The 20,148-nt window shown below is 36.9% G+C and overlaps 1 protein-coding gene across 10 annotated transcripts in view; it reads right to left on the reverse strand.

Moving 5' to 3' along the window:
• RUBCN (rubicon autophagy regulator) overlaps positions 1-19,898 on the reverse strand; it is a 55,754-nt gene extending 35,856 nt beyond the window's left edge. For 4 of the 10 annotated variants that reach the window (XM_036219041.1, XM_036219039.1, XM_036219036.1 and 1 more), the window contains exons 1-2: positions 5,749-5,767; positions 1,634-1,787 (exon numbers count right to left, since the gene is read on the reverse strand). In XM_036219041.1, coding sequence (XP_036074934.1) covers positions 1,634-1,672 — 39 coding nt within the window. In that variant the 5' untranslated portion in view covers positions 1,673-1,787; positions 5,749-5,767. Of the gene's footprint in view, positions 1-1,633; positions 1,788-5,748; positions 5,769-13,823; positions 14,100-19,207; positions 19,343-19,771 lie in introns of those variants that run through there. The other 6 variants (XM_036219040.1, XM_016135231.2, XM_016135225.2 and 3 more) reach the window with 5 other exon arrangements.
• Positions 19,899-20,148: the final 250 nt, after the last annotated feature.

A 20,148-nucleotide genomic window follows, 5' to 3' on the forward strand; every position in this document is an offset into this window, starting at 1 on the left:
GAGAAATGTTATTGGATTTGGTAACATGGATGTCATTTTACTTAAACTTTAGTACTAAGATGACTAGTGGTAAGGGTAGAAATCACTGCTGTGGGTTAACTTATTTGTTCTGTAAATTCCAATGTTTATAATTATTTTTTTCATAGGACTACATGTAACTTTAAAGTTAAAAAAATAAAAGGAACATTTGTTAATTACTCCCTACTTGCCATGAACTTCAGTGGGCAAATTTGCATGCTATTTTATTTTATCTTTCCATCAAACATTATAATATAAATAATATTATCCTCATTTTTATAAGTGAGAAAATCAAGGCTTTATAAAGTTAGGTAATGTTATCTAATAGTTAAGACTGATAACTTACTATTTTTTCTAAAGCTTTTCATGTACTATCTCATTTAATTCTCACAATAATTCTGTGAGGTACACACCAATGTTATCTCATTTTACAAATAAGGAAACAGAGGCACAAAGAGTTATATAATTTACCCAATACCACATAATGGTAAAGCAGGGATTAAAATATGAGCAGTCTGACTCAAAAGCTATAATTATAACTATTATGACATTGTTTTCCCTCAAGGACCTGAATGATATGTCTGGATTTCAGTCCAGGTTCTGTCTGATCCTAAAGACTTCTGTCAGTCTACTATACAATGTTGCCTCAAAATTCCTAAAATGGTGTTTTAATAATGGTGAACATTAAGAATTCAACTCTTTAAAATAAAAAAATTTCCCCTTATCTTCAAAACTTTTTGAGAAGGTCTCACTTTCAGAACTTGCTCTAAATAAAGATACTTTAACCTAAACCAACTTTTCCACTGAATTCTGAAAATATCCAACAGGAATGCTGGTTTAAAGATATTGTTAAGAGGTAATATATACATATTTTTACAGTAAATCCTATCAACTATGAATACCTTAATATCAATTAGTTCATTAGATCTTTTCCAATGAGACTGCTAGTTGAGAATAAATTCTGTTAAAAAAAGAAAGACAAGCCTGGCTCAGGGGAATGAGTTCCAGGGAAAAATAGTAGGCCTTATCATGGGTGTTTGGAAACACATGATTATGTACTATTTGTGAGGTCTGATTTTTAAATACTAGATAGGAGGATACTAGACCCTGTAACTCACTTGACAATTTTATCCAGACCAAACCTTACTTAAAACACTGAAAATGAAGTAATTGCCAAAGATAAAGCAAAACCCATGAAATGTTATTAGATTCCGCTCATTTTCAATACTCAAAGCTTATTAGAGTGTTTGAGGATATGAAAGAAAAGAAACTCAATATCAATAAAGTTTATAATAAAAAAATATAAGTATAACTAAAACTACCATTGAGAAACATCAATCAGTTGCCTACAAAATGATGCTCATAGGATATTCTAAAAATGACGATACTCTATAAATATTTCTCAGATGCGTCCTAGGATGCTCCTAAGAGGAAAAATCCCAAAGTCATAATTACTGTCTTTATCCTCTTCCTCACCATCATTACATTACAGTCCTGCCCTCAAAGGCTCATAGGTAAGTGGCCATCATCTTCTCTCGGCTAACACCGTAATGCAACTGTCTCTTTCTAACAAGTGATTCAGGCACTCTGGCAAAAAAAGAATAAGTCTACATACCTGGTCATGGATGAGCCCATGATAGAGGATGTTCTGCATGTCCCTGCAAAGTCGCTCCAGGCCACCATACTTGGACCAGACATTGGGGCTGTTGGCTGACACTAAACCCTCCACAGTAGTCTTCAAATTACCCAGCAACTGCCAGTGCTCCCTCCTACAAGGGCATCAATTATAACAATAGTTAGTTAACTTGGACTTGATCATACCAAAAAAAGTCTAAGGCAAGAAACCTTCTGCCTCATATCCTAACATTCTCTCCCCTATTAATTTTTTAGTTGGGCATAAAACCCAATTCTGAGGATTGAAGCTGTAAAGAACACTAAGATTAAAAATTACCCTCACATTTACATGGCAACGTAAATGTAAGATGATCTTCGTCTACTATCATTCTATCCTCACATAAGTAGCTGATAACCGTGTTTTTAAGAATATGACCGACCCATCCTTTTCTGGACAATGATGTCACATGAGCAATATATAAAGTGATGAGAACATGTGCTCAAAACTGGAAATCTTCTGCCAAACAAAAAAAAGCCAAAAAACAACTTTCTATTCACAATATTTCCAGCACTAAGTACACAAACTTGCAAACAAATATTATGGATAAGAATACAAACAGCCCAGGATTTTTCCCTCATGATTTTTTAAGGTAAAACTGAAAAAAATGTTTTAAGTTTGCACTAAGTCACTTTGGGACATGCCCATAAATCAGTCAACTATTCGCTTATTCTCCTAGACCACCTAAAGCACTTTGGTGGAAAAGTTTAAAAACTGCTGCCCTCGATGATTTTCAAGGTTTCTTTTAAATCCTTAGCATTTTCTCAACAGCTTCCAACCCAATAAAACTCAAAACCACTGCATTTGAATGAAAAGAGTTGGATGTAATAAATCAAACTGGATAAGGAAAACATGAGGAAATATGTCAAACTACTTCTCCTAGGCCCCCAATTATTATGTTGGACACTTTACTTCACCTCTTAATTTATTAGAATATTGTTCTTTTCTCTTTTCAAAGAGAGTAATGAGATGGTAATACTTTCTTCAAGGAACTTTCACTGTAACTATTTTAAATCATTTAAATACCTACAGAGATGGGAAGGTCCTGAATTGGAATCCTTTCTATCAGTATTCATAATTAACCTCTCATATTTTGTACATTTTCTGAGCCATTTTTAACAAGTAGATGAATACAGTAAAGGAAGACAAAATAAAATGAATGAAGCTAGGTCTGGTATAGGAATATCATCTGAAAAGAGAAAGCCAGATGTATCTATCTTACTCTGGTCTGTTCTAAAAGCCTTGAGACCAAGAATTTATTCAAACTCGGAGACACCAGGCTTTCTTAACCTCAGATCATTAAATAGTTAAGTCACCAAACTCCCCTGTTCTATTTATTTCCTTTTTTCCCATTTTTATTGATATAATTGTCATAAAACATTACATTAGTTTCAGGTACACAACATAATGATTTGATATATGCATATGTTGCAAAATGATTACTGCAATAAGTTTAGTAACATTCATCAATTCACATTGTTACAAATTTTTTTCTTATGATGAGAAATTCTTAGATCTACTCTCTTAGCAACTTTCCAATAAACAATACGGCATTGTTGACTATAGTCACCATGCTGTACATTACGTTCTCAGAAACTTATAAGTGGTAGTTTGTACCTTTGGACCGGCTTCGTCCATTTCTCCCACCCTCATCCTCCACCTCTGGCAAGCACCTGTTCTCTGTTTCTATGACTTTGGGTTTTGTAGATTCCACATATAAGTAAGATCATACAGTATTTGTCTTTCTCTGTCTGACTTATTTAACTTAGCATAATGCCCTCAAGGTCCATCCAACGCTGTTGCAAATGGCAAGATTTCCTTCTTTATGGATGAAAATATTCCACTGGTGTGTGTGTCCATATCACATTTTCTTTATCCATTCATCTGTCAGTGGTCACATAGGATGTTTCTATGTCTTGGCTACTGTAAATAATGCTTCAATAAACATAGGGTGCAGATATCTTTTTTTAAACTGATGCAGATATCTTTTTGAGATAGTGACTTTATTACCTTTGGATATACACCAGAAGAATTGCTAGATCATACAGCAGTTCTATCTTAAATATTTTGAGGACTCGCCATACTGTTTTCCATAGCGGCTACACCAATTTATATATAGTCTTACCAACAGTGCACAAGGGTCCCCTTTTCTCTACATCCTCATCAATACTTGTTATCACTTGCCTTTTTGATGACAGCCCTTTTAACAGGTGTGAGGTGACATCTCATTATGGTTTTGATTTGGATTTCTCCAGTGATTGGTGATGTGGAATACCTTTTCATGTACTTGTTTGCCATTCCCCTGTTCTAATTCTATACCAGTCCTGAGAGATCTCAAGATAACTAAGATGCACACAGGACTTAAGTGATTTTTAAAATGCCATTTATTGTTATACTGTGAAACAGCCATCGCAGAAGCCAACTGACTGCCAACTTTTGCTTAAGTGACTCTCCAGTTCCTATGTTTCCTCAGGGGTAATCTGACTTGTTCTGACTGATAGTTTTTACATTCCAACAAGTTACAATCAAATGTTGCAGGCCTGCGAGCCAGTCTGGTTCCTCAAGTTACTCTGCATATCTGTGTTCTTATTCATTCTGTATTTATCTTACAAGCTTAACTGTCAAAGAACATCATGATAAGTCCTGAAAGCAGAAACTAAGCACCCTATCATCCTAGGGCTTTGATTCCAATATTACACTAAGAGCACTGAAATCCTAGAAACCTTAAGCATTCAGATCTAACGACTTATCTACATAAAACCCGAAGAACTTTTCCCACACAATAAAATGTCCCTGAGACACCAAAGCTACAAAAAAACTATGTGGCTCTTACTCTAAGATATACTGAACTATCTATATTTGGTATCTGTTCTTATAGAAGTAAATTTTTTTAAAAAATTGATTTACATAGCTAGTCTGTTCAGTGTCTTTACCTTCATAGGATCCTTTATCCCAATGATACAATTATCATTTTCAGAGAATTAAAATACTAAGTTCAGTTGAAGCCCATACACAGCAACTGGATTAATCCAGGGGTCCCCAACCCCTAGACCAGTCCGAGGCCTGTTAGGAACTGCCTGCACGGAAGAAGGTGAGTGGCTGGCGAGCCAGAGAAGCTTCATCTGTATTTGCTGTTGTTCCCCAGTGCTAGCATCACCACCTCAGCTCCGCCTCAGATCATTAGGTATTAGATTCTCATAAGAGAACTGGTCCCTAGAGCCAAAAAGGTTGGGGACCTATGGTAACCCATTCACACCTGAATTTTAGATGCAAGTAAGCAGATCACAAGAAATTTAATACCCCTCCCCATTCTTTAACCACATCTTCAGCCAGTTAAGGTCAGTCCTTCCTAGGTTAAACCTGTTTGGTAATAATTATTTTGGATGGTATCACATGTGACCCTTATCTGGGCACAGGCCAGGCCTTTGTAGTGTATTAGGTTCAAAGTAGCCCTTTGCAGGGCTACTTCTGCAAGTATACAGAGTGCTCTCCTTTAATCACCATAATTAAAAGCAAGTCTTTTAAGCTTCTCCCTCTATGCCAAGGAAGAACCAGGCCTGAGTGTCAAGGACAAGCAAAATCCATCTATACCTGAATCATTTTCATCAACAAACAGTAAAGCCAATCTCAGAATCAAGTCCTAACTATTTTCTTTGGAGAGGATTTTGACTCCATTCTTCCTTTAAAGAGGAACAAAAATTTCTTAAGCAACTCAAACAAGAATATCCAAAGAAAAGGTTTTCCGAAATGCCAGTTTAGTCTTAAGCTTGCCAAATCACAATTAGAAATAACACTCAAGGTTAAAATGGAAAAGTTATAAGCAAATGTTATTTTTTAAAGTGTTACGGCATATAAATAATATATAACTAATCACTAAAAATAAGTGAAATAAATAGTAAATAAGTACTATGTAGTTGTAAAGTATGACTTAATCCAAGAAACCTATTGGCCTATCTTCAATCCTCAATGCTCTTTTTAGTGGTAAAAGGAGAGTTTCAACTTACTGGCATATCCCCTTTACAGTATGCCATTCATCTGGAATGGACTGTGGTATCTACCTGAGATTAGAGCTGAAGGTCAGTTTGTCCCAAGTCAGGTAATGATTTGATCCCTGAAATGTGAGGAAAGGTATGTGATATCCATATGATAGAATATCATGAAACTTTTAAAATTTTTTATTAAGATGTTTCCAAAGCCAATGATAGTATGTTAACATACAAAAATCAAAATGTAAATTATATTTATGATCTCAATATAAAAATACTGAGAAATAATGATATATTAATAGTGGTTTTTTGGGGTTATATGAGAGGAATGTAGAGAACTGTTTAGGCTCTTCTGGAGGCTAGCAATTAAATTAACGAAAGATCAATAATCTACACAAAGTTAGTAAACAAGCTGGAAAGTACCATGAAGGATTTTTTAAATACTCCAGTATCGAGGACACTCTTTTGCTGAAAGATTGTGGTCAGGCAAGCACCTGGGACTTTTACTACCAGAAAGCACTTCCTGGAAATAAGTAATGGGTTCTTTCTTAAAGTAGAAAAAAAAAAAAAAAAAAAAACCAAACCATAATTAAGTAAAATAATCATTGGTAACCCTGAGGTAGCAAGAGACTACCGCACTTAAATTATGCTTAATTTTATTTTCATCTGGGTCCTCATTTTCTGTTTTTCATTATACAGTATTTAACTTATAGAGTATGTAGTTAAATATTCATGATGCTTTTTAAATAAGTGATATGCTTATAGAAAAAGCGTAATTGATTCTATTATACATCTCTGGGCTCTGGGGCACCTGGGAGAACCTAACCACTAGCCAGTCCCGTCCCTTAATGGCTGAGAGCAGAATCTTAATGTCTAGGAGGGAATAAGCAGTACTTGTAGGCATGCTATGCAACTTCATAGCCATCAACAAATGTCTCACCAATCACACCAAATGTGAATGATATCAGATTTATTGAATTTCAACAAGTAGATTTAACAAAAATAAAAGTAAAACCCCTTACGTTAAAAAAGTAATCACAAATGGTGCACAAATTCCTTAGTATGGAGTTCAAAAATTCTCTTATCATGTGGTCCCAATCTAAATAAATACCAACTTGCCCGCTCGGAATTCTCAATCCTTAAAAAAAAAAAAAAAAAAAAAATACACTGTTATTTAACGGTCTACAGTTTGTTTTCTTAAAGACAGGGACCGTTTCTTTTCTATTTTTTATGTATTTCTAATGAACAGAGAGAAAATGTCATTCATGGAAAGAGAACAAGCCTCAGTCAGGCCAACCTAAAGCTATCCACAAACTAGTGCATCCTTGGGGAAGCCATTTAAACTCTTTAAGCCTCAGTTCTCTCATTTGTAAAATGGAGATAACAACAACTGCTTCAGAGAATAGAAAAATCTATAGAAATATTCCTTCCCTTTTCTCTGTCCTTTTCCTTTGACTTTCATTGAATAAATCTAATAAATCCAACTAAATCAGAAGGGGTATCTAGTATAAAGCATCCTTACCCATTCTGCTTTAGAGAAAATTCTGCCAAAAACTATCTGGGATTGGACAGTCTGTGATAAATTAAGACTGATGACATCCAAAGACTATCTCAACTGCATTTAAATAGGGTCAAATCTCTTCTTTGTGGGCAAAGATCCTAAGGCTCTGTTTATGTTCATAGTGCTCTCACTGAAACAGACAAGCTAGAAAAGACTTTCTCTATATTGAACCTATCTTGTATATAACAGACTCTAGTCTGATTACGTGGCAGAATGGAAGAAACATGTAAGTTTTACTGTAACACAATAAGGTTGTTTCATGAGTCATATAAGAAAGTCCATCTCATTACCCTATAGTTGTCTGGATAGCAGAGTGTTTTACAAGCAAATTAAAGGAGGCACATACCACCACATTAATAGCAAATGCACAGGAGGTAAGACAGTACTTCAGTCATCTCAGTTTTAAGGACACTATTTTAAAGAAAAAGGTAGCCATCATTCGAACTAAAACTAAACTATCTTAAAAACTGCTGAGGAAAAGAAATAGAGAACATTATAAAAACCATTTTTAAAAGATGATAGATTTAAGACCAAATGGGTATGAGATAAAAATAAATGTCAATAGAATAAATTCAACTATTTAAAACAAAACAGCCAATCAAACAAAAAGGAAGGAGGAAACTATGATTTTAATATCAAAATTGTATTCAAAGCAAGACTCACTAAAAAAGACAAAGGGGGCATAATGAAGACATAGCTCTCATTAATTTTTACATATGTAATAACATGGCCTGAAAATATATAAAACAAAACACACACAAAACAAAAATTGCAGAAAACAAAAAATGGAAAGGAAACAATAATAATGGGAGATTAACATTCAGATCATGAAAACCGAAAGTAAAAAAGTGATAGGAGCCAGATAATATATAATTAATAAGGTTGTTCTATTACATTTAGAAAGCTACATCCTGAAGAACACATTTTTTAAAGCACACAGAACATTCAAAAAAATTCACCTTGTATTAAGGCACACACACAAAAGTCAATAAATCCTCAAAAGTAAAAGTAGTACAGACATACTCTCTGACTAGAAAGCAACAAAGAGTGAGCAAAACCAAAAGTAGAACAATTAAAAATAAGGGAGAAAAAAAAAAACACTTAGAAAATTTTAAACCTTCAAAGGACTCTTGAGGAGGCAAAAATAAAATCATGGTGTTGAAGCAGTAGGGAGCAGAATCATTATGCTATCATTATGACTCTTACTGCTTTCTTCTCAAAAGTATCCAAATGAGAGAGGAGCTCATGGTGAAACTGTCTTAGAACCCTTTAGAAACAATGGGATTCTGCTGACTATATTCTAGTCAAAAATCAATCATCTCTTCAGTCCTACCATAGCAGGCAGGGTTCCTGTGGGTTTCATCCGCAGAAGCCATGGCTCCAGAAACTTTGAGAGATAGTTTGCCAAGTCCCTATTTAGTCACTACAATTTATGACTTTAACAACTTTCTGTCCTCCCAATCAAGTGTGGGTTAAACTTCAAGAGATCCTGATCCAGAGGAACTAAAAACATGTAAGCATGATTGTTTCCTAAAAAATTTCCAGATTTACATCTATGAAAGCATTGTTCCAGATTTACATCTATGAAAGCATTGTTCAATTAAACTTTCTGTGATGCTGGAAATGATCTTTATTTGTCCAATATGGCAGCCATTATCCATTGTGGCCATTAAGCACTTGAAATTTGGGTAATGTGACCAAAAAACTGAAATTTTAACTTATATTATAATTTATTAATTTAACCTTAAATTACCACATGTGGCTAGTGGGTATCATGTTGGACAGGCTATTCTATAACCAGCCAGGTAGGCTGGTGAAGCTTATGAAGATTATAAATCAAAACCAAAAACAAGAAAAAAATTCCATTTAGTGAAAGAAGTGATAAAGCACCTATAAAAAGCAGAAACAGCTGTGGGGAGGGTAGATACTGAGAAAAACTTTAGCTTAGGGTCCCTGCTGTCAGCTGATAAACCTCCCCCTATCCTGGGTTCTGACAATGCATTTTTCCCAAAAGGCTTTGAGAGTATGTTTCTGTGAGGCTAATAATTGGGTTAGCAGTGTGGATGGCTGAAAAATCATGTGATCATCCTGCTTTGCTATTAGTGCTAATATAAACTGCCAACTCCTAGCTAGCATAGTCAAAGGAAAAAGGGGGAAAAAGGGAAGAAAACAGAAAATAAAGATAAATGTAAAAAAGGAATAATCAGTAGGAAAAAAGAGGCTCTTTCAATGGCAACAGTACCACTGGTACCTGCCCAAGTAAAAGAGGCATGGAATTCAGTTACCGTTAACATACTGGGTAGGTGAAAAACCATAGGAGAGAAGAAGCAATTAGGAGTATCGTTTCATAAACTATATAAATGTCTAACCAATGTACTGAATACTTGAAAATAATACCAAAAAAAAAAAAAAAGAGGCATGACCAAATTGTTATCGTTTTCATTCCCTGAACAAATATTCTCTGAACATCAATAATATGTCAGGCACTGTTCTAGGCACTGGGTTTACGATGGTTAAACAGAAAGAGTCCTTATCTCTCAAGGTATTTAGAATGCAATGAGGAAAATGGGCACTTACATATAAAAATGTTATGAAGTAAGAAGTGCTATAACAAGAGAGATAAAAAATGGCAGTGCAGGTCAGGGATTCCTTCCAAAGGAACATTATTTAAAGGATGACTAAGAGCTCCCCAGGCAGAAGAGGAGTGTATTACAGAGAATGTAGACGAGCAAGAATAAAAATGATGAGGAACGAGAAGTGAGAGTAAGTGAATGCCATGTTTTGTAACTGGGAATTTTATAGGGACAAAAGTACAAATTGAAACCAGGGAAGAAGTTTTGACTACTTTCTATTTTTAATGAGAAACCTCTGAAATTTTTTGAGCAAAATACTAAAGTAACTTTGCTTCTGAAAAATTAAGCTGGTAAGTAGTGTGCAGGCTGACTAAATTCAGACTGGGAGATTAGTTACAATACTACTGAGGTAATCTACAATGACATATATTTTATTTATATCTGCCCTAAAATCACGCTCCCTTCTTTTGGTAAAAGAACTCCAATTTTCCTTGGAGAACCACAACTCTGCCACTTACTCTGGTCCATGAACTTTTAAGAAAGCATCACCCTACCCCAGGGTCCACCAGAGTTAGGCACATAACTTTGGCCTGACTGAGCAGCATATTCCATACCCTGGAACAAGAATGTAAATCACTTCAAAAAGAGTCAGCCCAGAATTTTGCTTTTGCTGTACCTATTGGGATTGCTTTATTTATCTATCTATCGATCGATCGATCGATCGATCTATCTATCTATTTATTTATTTATTTAGGGGGGTGGAATTACTAAACTTGAAGTTGCTAAGGGTTATATCCTGTAGAGAAGTCTGCCTAAGAAAGAAGCCAACACACTGGAATAAAGAGCCTATAGACAAGGACAAATTTTCACTTAAGCGTGCACCTTCATTTGGCCGTTCCTGAAACAATACTACTCTCTGGATTTTTCAGTAGTACAAGTTAAAATATTTGGAAATGGAGAAAAAAAATATAAAGCTTCAAGAGAAAAATCAGGAACAGAATTAGGACCTAGTGACTGCTTAGAGATGGGAAATGAAGAATAGGGAAGTACCGAATTTTATTCTGTGAGGCTTCTGGCTTGATTGACTGGGTGGCAATTCTATTAATTGAGATAGAGAATAGAAGAGGAAAAGGTTTTGTAAAAGCTCAATGTAATGAGCTCAGTTTAAAGACAAGAAATAGTATCTTAATACTTGAATTCTGACTCTAGATCCTGAGCCAGGAAAACTATACCTGTAGCTGGGTTCCTAGCTCAGCAGTAGACTGCATCGCCCCAGGCAATTTAGGGTAAGTTAAAAACGAGGCTAACACTCCAGTCCTCAGTGGGCTGAACTCAGATAGAGGAGCCAGAGAAGAAGAAAGAACAGGCTATACCATTGCAAATAGCAACCACAAGAGCATAGTTTCAAGAAAACTGGGGAAGGGAACAGAAGTAATCATTTTTTGCACTTAGTATACACCGGACACTGTGAAGAACTTTATGCACATTACCTTATTGAATCTTCAAAATTTACCACTCAGGAAGGCATTATTCTTCCTACTCAGACAGGATAAGCCAAATTAAGCAGTAGAACTAAGATTCAAATACAGGTCTATCTGACACATCTCACTACAACTGTTTTCGGAAAATATATTGAACAGTTGCATCCACATATAAAAAATTATGCCATTTTATCAAAAAGATTTTTTTCTGTATTGGGTGGTTTTTGTTTGTTTTTTTTGGTTTTAGGCAAGGCAAATCATTGGTTGACCTCACAAATTGCAAGGACCGTGTCAGCTTACAATCCCTTATTTATCAATATTTTACACCTATAGCACCTGGTCTTCCTGGTGGTCTCCCATTCAAGCACTAATGAGGCCCAACCCTACTTAGCTTCCGGGATCAGATGGGATTGGGCTTGTTCAGGGTAGCATGGCCATAGATGGAATTGGGTGTTTTAATGGCCATAAGAAGGTTAGATTTGCAGTGACCCAGCCATGATGCCTCAACCCTCAGGCAAAGAAATGTATTTACCAGTTGTCTATCTGGACCTGAGTCTATCAGTGCCATGAAGCCTCATTAAACAATACATTCTGAGTTAACCAACAAATAGGCTATTGCAATAGTATGAGTGACTTTGTGGGAATAATCCACAACCGAAATTAAGTTTTGACTAGAGTTTCTTGGTTAAGAGGTAAGCATGGAAAGAGTGTGAGACAGAAAAAGATACCTGCAAAAGAGCTATCCTACTGGCCTGAATGACAGGTAAAGAATGATACAAGATTCACTATCTTATCCATTTCTTTCTCACTATATGTTAGCAAAGTGAGAGGCAGCATAGTACAGGTATTAAAAGCGCAGACTCTGGAGCCAGATTGCCTAGCTTTGAATTGCAGTTCCAGCAAGGATTCACTGTATGACCTTGGCAAGTTATTTATCTGGTTTCAGTTTCTTCGTCTGCTAAATGGTAATAACAGAGTACCTATCTCACCCAGTTGTTATGAGGATTAGAATAGTTAATACTTGTAAGGCTCTTAAACAGTCCTGGCAATGTGGTGGAAAAAAAAAAAAAAAAGAAAGAAAGAAAGAAAAAAGAAGTGTTTGTTAACTATATTAAGTAAATAGCTAACCCAGCTAGATGTCCAGCTAGATAGGGAGGAGATTTGAACTTGAATTTCCAATCCGGCCTCTCTCACATGAACTCATAGAGGAAAATAAAAATAACCCTAAAACTTGCTTAGAATTTATATGGGACCTCTTACACGAAGCATTTCAGAGACATCTGTAGGAAGATACATCACCAAATATACACAAGCAGAAACTGAAACATTAAAAGAGAAGTAAGATGTTCAGTTTCACTGAACACATTATTCATAGAGCTCAGGCAAGAACCCCAATGTCTTGTCAGTCCAGGTTTTGTACAGTGTGCAAATGAAAGAGGAGTCATCCTTTAAAACTGCTAGGTCTTCACCCAGGCACATCTCATTAATTTTCCCTTGCTGATATTTTCTCAGAGGTAAATGTTCTACATCCAGTGTTTTGTTTTGTTTTGTTTTATGTCCAGTCTTTGGACCCCAACTGCTCCTGAGACTGTAACTATATCTGAATGTTTTTAAAAGTCAAACAAGACTCCTTTAAGTCACAGTACTGCTTTATCCTGTCACTACTGCAGATTCTTAAGAGGTTAAGACCAGAGGTATAAATGAAGCAAACCCTAAACAGGGGAAGCACCTCCACAGAGTCCAAGTCATCGTTCAGTTAAAGGAGTTTTTAAAATCTTAAACCCTCTAATTTCCAGAAGATATGAACTCGATGACAGTAGCTCCACATAAATGTAAAATTGCTTTGTTGCACTGTGAGGAAAGAGTGAAGAATTTGAGATGAAAAGGAAATGACAGAGAGGTGCTGCCACTCTCTAACAGGGATTGGGCATTGGCAATTTCTAGTCTCATTAGCAAGCTCCCACCCCGACACAACTACCATTACAATCGCCCACTTGCATCCACAGGCCCTCTTTCTTACCTTCTTCCTCACACTCATCCCTATCCCTGCCTAAGCTTCTTACTAAGCCGCTCATAATGCCTAATCTTTGCTCCCAGAAATTCTTAAAACGTCAACCTTCTTAATATTGGCCCGACTTGCTGTCACTGCCAAGCTTCAGGCAAGGCACTAACCTTTTGCCCTACTCCTATCTATAAACTCTGGCCTATAAAACCTCACTACAGAACCTCCCAATATTCACCTCCTCTCTAGCAGCCCTAGATCTGACCGTCACCCACTCCTACTCCTCCTGCCCTTAACATATCCTACCTACCTTTTCTCACCTTCACTAAGCCGGTTCTCTCCTCTGCTTATCCACATCCCGGCCCATCCCATCTCTCAGAATTTCTTCCCTAACAAGTCGCCACAGCAGTTGCCCTCATCTCTGTTGCACCCGGCACGACTCTCCACGTTCTCCAAGCCCTCCCAAGCCTCCCGGTGCTTCAGCTAGCTCATCCATCGGCTCCCGACTCCCCGGCCCCTTGCCAGCCCACCTGCTCTCCTCCGGCAGGCGCTCCTCGCAGCCGCCAAGCTCCATTCCCGCGCGCTCCGGCCGCATCCGGGGCTGCGACATCGCCTCCCCTCCGGAGAGCCGTACCTGCCGCTTCGCCCTCAGGGGTCCCGGAGCCCCCCCACCCGCCAGGAACTAAGGAGGTACCCACGGCAGCTGGGCTCTGGGCGATGCACTACACCCGGTGACCGCAGCAACATTGACTTGCTGTCTCAGCTGCGGTTTCTGCGCCTGCCTCCCCTACTTCCGGCTCCAAAAACTACAACTCCCAGAAAGCACTTTCAAGACCCGGCCGCTCCCGGCATGCACCATTCTATCCAATCCAAGGCCGCGCTCTCTCAGCGGACAGCAGACCATGGCGGCGTGCTTGTATGCGTGCACCCAGGATGAAACGCCCACCCACGCTAGTCTATGGAATCCCTATGCGCTCCTGTCACTTGTTCATCTTTGGGACTGGACTCGGTCCAAGGTCTAAGCTAGGAAATACTGCTGGTCTTATACTAAGTATGGTTAACCCCACTTCACCACTTTAGCCTACACTGGTTTAACACTTGGTGGTGTTTGGGGACCTCAAGCATTTTAATGAAGAGCTCATAAAGTCAGCGCCAGTTGCTTTGGGATCACGAAGGAAAAGCAGGAGGAAAGGGCTTTGGGGGAAGCTTTCCTGGAGGACTGATGTCAGAAGAGTTTTTAAGGATGCCTATGAGTTAGTCAAGAGAAGAATGGAAGAGAAAGTGAAAAGAGAGAGCAGCACAGCACTACTCAGGGTGGGATCTAGGTTAACTCCATGAGAAATTAGTTACTCTATTAAAAATGTTATGACTTTCAGGAATTTTCAAATCTGAGACAGTGTTTTGTCTGTGTGAGTTAAAAGTGAAATGAAAGAGCTTTTGAATCCAAATTATGATGTCCAACTCCGTTTATATAAAAATACTCTTGTTCAAACTTTCTCATATCCTAATAAAGGTTTATACTTTTTTAAAAAAAGGAGCAGTGTTAAATCATTGAGATTTCACTACCTTCTGCTTGTACAAATGTGTGAACATTTTTTGTCATACAGTATAATCCCAAACGACCTTGTCATGACCTTAACATATAGTTACATGAAAGTCAACTTTATCTGGAAATTCTAGAACTAAAATTGTAGTGAAAGTTCTAGAAAACAGAATTTCCTCATGTATCCAAATCTGGGTTTACAGGTATTTTCTTTAAAGCAGTCAGTTAATAAACATGATAATAATCTACATTAGCTATGTGCCCATCCTCCTGCCAATCCTATTCCTCTGCTTTCCCTCACCCCAAGTAGCCATCTTCTGACTATCTTGTTTATTCCACTGCTTCCCTTTTTACAAAATAGTTTCTTTGCATCTATCTATAGTCCTATATAGAAGTACTATTTTTAAAATGTATGCCTTTTAACTTTATAAAAAGGGTATTAAGCTATATTTATTCTTTATTCTCTAGGGCCTACTTTGTTCCCCTTAATATAACATTGATAAGATTTATTTATATTGTTGTGTTTCACTCTATTTCATTGATTTTGACTGCTGTATAATAGTCCATTGTGTGAATACACCAGTTTATTCATGAAGTGTTCTTCGATAGGCATCTGGGTTGTTTCCAGGGTTTTTGCTACTGCAAATATCAATTATAGTCATGACTGTGTTCTTTTTATTATGGTCACTAAAATTATTCTTAGAAGCATTTTGGAAAATATTCGAATTTTTAAAAGCTAAGGGATGTCTCCCACTGGCCAAGTCAAAAATAATTTGAGCATCGAAATGAGTTAATTCATGATATGTATATATATCTACATTCTTTTCAAAGGTAGACACAACTCTTACACTGTTGACCCTTTTGCTTTCAGAAGAGAATTTTTGAACCCAATGAGTCTCTGAATTTCTATGGAAACTTATATGTATACATAAATAAGTAAGCAAATAAATCAATAAATAGAAAAAGGAAGGAAGAAATGGAGGGCGAGAAAGCTCTTTTTTACTGTAGAATGTCAACTAATAAAAGTAGAAAAATGTTAGAGTTAGAAAATCACTATTTTACAGCCACCATAGCAATAATTGATTCAGGTAAGAATCATCAATGGATGCTAAAGCCATTAGTGAAATTTGTTTTGAAACAGAAATTTTACATAGTCTCGAACTATTTCCCCACAGATTACTTATAAATAGAAAAAAGGGGGGGGTACCTTTGCAATGGAGAAATCTGGCAGACATCATCTTAACCAAGTGACATGATGAATGTTCAATGTGACTCTGTATAAGCTCCCTGCAATTCTAACTGAATGAAAGTGGGCTAAGAAAAGAGATCCTCTACTGAGGGAAAGACAGAGATGAGAATCCAGCCTGGGCTCTTCATCCTAGAGCAGGGAGGCCAAGCAGCAAAGAGAGAAGAAACATAGGAGAAGGATAAATGTCTAAAGGCCCCATGACCCTAGAATTCTGGCTCTCCAGACCTTCCTAGACTATGAATCTATTTAGTACAAAATGAGGATATATTTTTTAAAATAAACAATCTTTATTTAAATAGGAGGAACTTGTGTGATTTACGTAAATTTGTGTAGCTTTAGAAAATTCTACAAATTAGTCCTTTACTGAATTAGCCAAAACCCTTAGTGGACCGGACACCTACCCTACCCAGAGGAGACAAAGCCCAATAAGGTCCAAACTCTGAGTCAAGGAAGAATTCTCTGTTAAGTTTCCCTGCTTACCCAGAGCAGTTTCCCTAGTCACAGAAAACTGATGATGGTCAGGGACTTGGAGACCAGTAATGCCTCAATGCCTGTCAAGTTTTCTGCTGTTTCACTGTACTGTAGCACAGTGTCTTGCACATACTAGGCACTCAAACTCCATTTGAATAAGTGAATGAATAAATCCCAAGATTAAAAAGCAAAAGACTAGAACAGCTAGAAAAGCTTGGAAGAAAGGAAAAGGGCAAAAGAGGAACAGAAAACTATAGCAGGGAGGCAAAGAAAAAGCTACTGCAGCAGAAAACAATGGCAAAGGGGATAGAATGAGAAGAATTGAGCAGAAAAGAGAAAAACTGTACTGTACATACAAATAGCTTAAGGGAGTTAGGTATAATAATAGTTATGCCTAACTAAAATATATTATACCTACATATAATACAAATTATATCAACATGAGTTCTAAAATCCTCTTTTGAAAAATGAGAGTTGATACCAAAATCAGACAAAGACATTACAAGAAAAGGAAATTGCATACTACTATCACTTATGAAAAGAGAAATAATATCTTTGACAAAATATTAACAAACCAAATCCAACAATATATAACAAGGATAATACACCAGGACCAAGTAGTTTTATACTAGAAATGCAAGGATAGTTCAACATTTGAAAGTCAGTCAATGTAATTCACCAAATTTTCAAAAATCATTTGGTCATCTCGATAGATGCAGAAAAAGCATTACATAAAATTCAACATTCACTCATGATTAAAACGCTCAGCAAATCAGGAATAGAAGGGCCCTTCCTCAACCTGATAAAGGGCATCTATAAAAAAATCTAACATCATACTTAATGGTGAAATAGTGGATGCTTTCCCTCTGGGGTTGGGAATGAGACTAAAATGTCCACTTTCACCACTCCTAGTAAACATGGACTGAAATTACTCAGTCACTGCAATAAAGCAAGAATAAAAATAAAAGGCAAAAATTAATACTACTAATAAAAGGCATACACATTGGAAACAATTATGATGAGTGAAATAATTCAGATAAAAAAGGATATAGTGTATGATTCCATTTCTATAAAATTCTATAAAATTCAAATTAATCTATAATGACAGAAAACATATCAATAGTTACTCAGGTAGTGGGCAATGGGAAAGATTACAAAGGAGCACAGGAAAAATATTGGGGTTGTATATATTAATCATCTTGATTATGGTAGTGTTTTCATAAGTATGTACACTGTACGCCTGTATAAACTGCACACTTTAAATATGTCTTATTGTCTGTCAATTATACCTCAATAAAGCTGAATAAAGAGGGGCATACCAAATTAATTTTTAAAAAGGTAAGAGTTATATACATGAGTTGTATTTTGAAGAGAATGTAGAGCCAGAATGTGTTAATCGAAAAAGTTGAATGTTGTTAAGGTTGCCAGATTTAGCAAATAAAAATATGACTCCCAGTTAAATTTGAATTTCAGATAAACAACGAATAAGTAGTACAAATTATGCTAACTATTGCATGTAACATATTTTTACTTAGGTGAAACTGCTGAACTGCTATATTCTAAACAAAGGCTGCATGCGTAGTGTCCAGCACAGTGCCTCATTCACAAGAGATGCTTAGAAAAATTTCTTGCTCTGAAAGCTGTTTGAAGGTAGGAACTGCATCCATCTTGCTCACCATTTTATCCCCGGGGCCTATTACAATGCCTGGTGCTCAATGAATATATGATTAAATGAATAGCTGCCTTTCATGCCACAGAAAATTGCAGGGTTGACCTTGTTACTCCAGCCCTTCCTTGTAGCTGGCTGATCAAGTTCTTGGACAAGCCCCAGTTCTGATTTTTTGGCTTGTCTCCCTCTTCAATGTTGTATGTGTCTCAGGTTGCTGTTTTGTATTGTTTTGTGTGTGATTGATCTATCCTTATCTAGAATGCCTTTTGTTTTCTTGTTTCCTCTTTGGAATCAGAATGATTGCTCCAAAGCTCTGAGACCCTTGGCCCTTGGGAAAATCTGAAAGTCTGAAACACAATAGCTAGGTTTGCTTATGAAATATTGGGGTATGTTCCCTAAAGAACTAAGGAAATTTGGGATGAGGCTCAGTTTTGGAGAGAAGACCAGAATAAAAGGGAATCGTTATATACTGGTGGTGGGAAGGATTTTATACATTTTGGAATTTTATTATCTCTCCTATAAATACTCGAAGTACAAAAATGAATCCGAACTCTAAAGGCATTAATTTCTTCCATAAAATTAAAAACTTAATCTAACATTCCTCCCTGTAGTTTACTCCTACAAATAAGCAGAAATTGTAGAAGTTATGTACAGTGAGAGAAGGATGGTGTAGAGAAAAATGTCTTGCGCTTAGAAGATTTTAGAACTATAAGGAATATTAGGAATAATTAAGAAGATATATATTTAGTATAACTACTTCCTTGTTTTGCTGCCCAGACATCCCCCAATTTCACACAGTGAACACATGACTGAAGTGGGTGAAAAAATACCACTCAATAAAACTTAGGTCTCCCTCAGACTTTTATCTTTATAACCCAGTTTCCCTAGTTCTTAAGAGTCAGGAAGGCGGTGTGGGGGGTGGAAGGGGAAAGTTTCGGGGTGGTATATTAATAAAATCAAGCACATTGTGCTAAAATCATACCTGCTACTCTCCTTGACATGGCGAATGATGTCCTTGGGTCTTTCTGAGTCCCAAACTTCTCCACCATTAAAGGTCCCTTTCTAGTACCCCTTCATTGGTGTGTCCTCACCTGATTCACTCTTCTTATAAGGTTATATTTTCATCTTAGGGAAAAATAAATTAAGTACAGGCTATTGAGGTTTTGAGATACTTTAGGCCACTGGTTCCTTTCTATGCAAAAAGAAATTTTAGGAAAGGGAGAGGAGGAAGGTGGCAGAGATTTCTAAATGGACTGGAATACTTGCTCCTGGTTTTTTCTGTAGATGCAAATGTCTTAGTTTTAAGCTGTTATGAGGATGGTATAAACTAAATGCTTGCGTACAAGCACATTTACTTTGGAGGAGGAAAAAAGGTAAGAAGAGGGGAATATCACGTTTTGTACACAGGAAAAAAAATTGTTTTGCAAGAAGTCATCAAATATTAATATTTTCCTATAGAGACGATTAGAAAGAAAACGAATCCTCTTATCAATTCCTATAGCAAATGAATTTTAAAAAATGCAGCCAAATAATCAGAGATACTTACCCCTCTCCTAAGGGAAGATGAGGTCTTATTAAGGTAGCGAAAAACAGGCACAATGTTTGGAGAGTGCTGGCTGAGAAAAGGTACAATTATGGGAAACGTTAGCATTTACTTTTATTGGTACGGTGACGCAAGAATTGTCACTGCAGCCTTTGCTTTGCGTCCAGACGTGGCGACTCCGCCTGCTGCAGGTGGAGAAACTGGCCAGGGAGAGAGGAGCTGGGACGCAGTTGTGCAATCTATGCTCTCAGGGGTCTGTCCTGCCTCCGAGGCTGCATTACAGTGGGCTGTGAAAGGTTCGTGCGTATCAAAGCTTAGGGGCCTTTCTGTAGCAGGAGGGATTCGAAGGACACCGAGGAACATGATCTCATTTAAGAAAT

Source organism: Rousettus aegyptiacus, unplaced genomic scaffold (genome assembly GCF_014176215.1).
Source record: "Rousettus aegyptiacus isolate mRouAeg1 unplaced genomic scaffold, mRouAeg1.p scaffold_m13_p_4, whole genome shotgun sequence".
Classification (NCBI taxonomy): domain Eukaryota; kingdom Metazoa; phylum Chordata; class Mammalia; order Chiroptera; family Pteropodidae; genus Rousettus; species Rousettus aegyptiacus.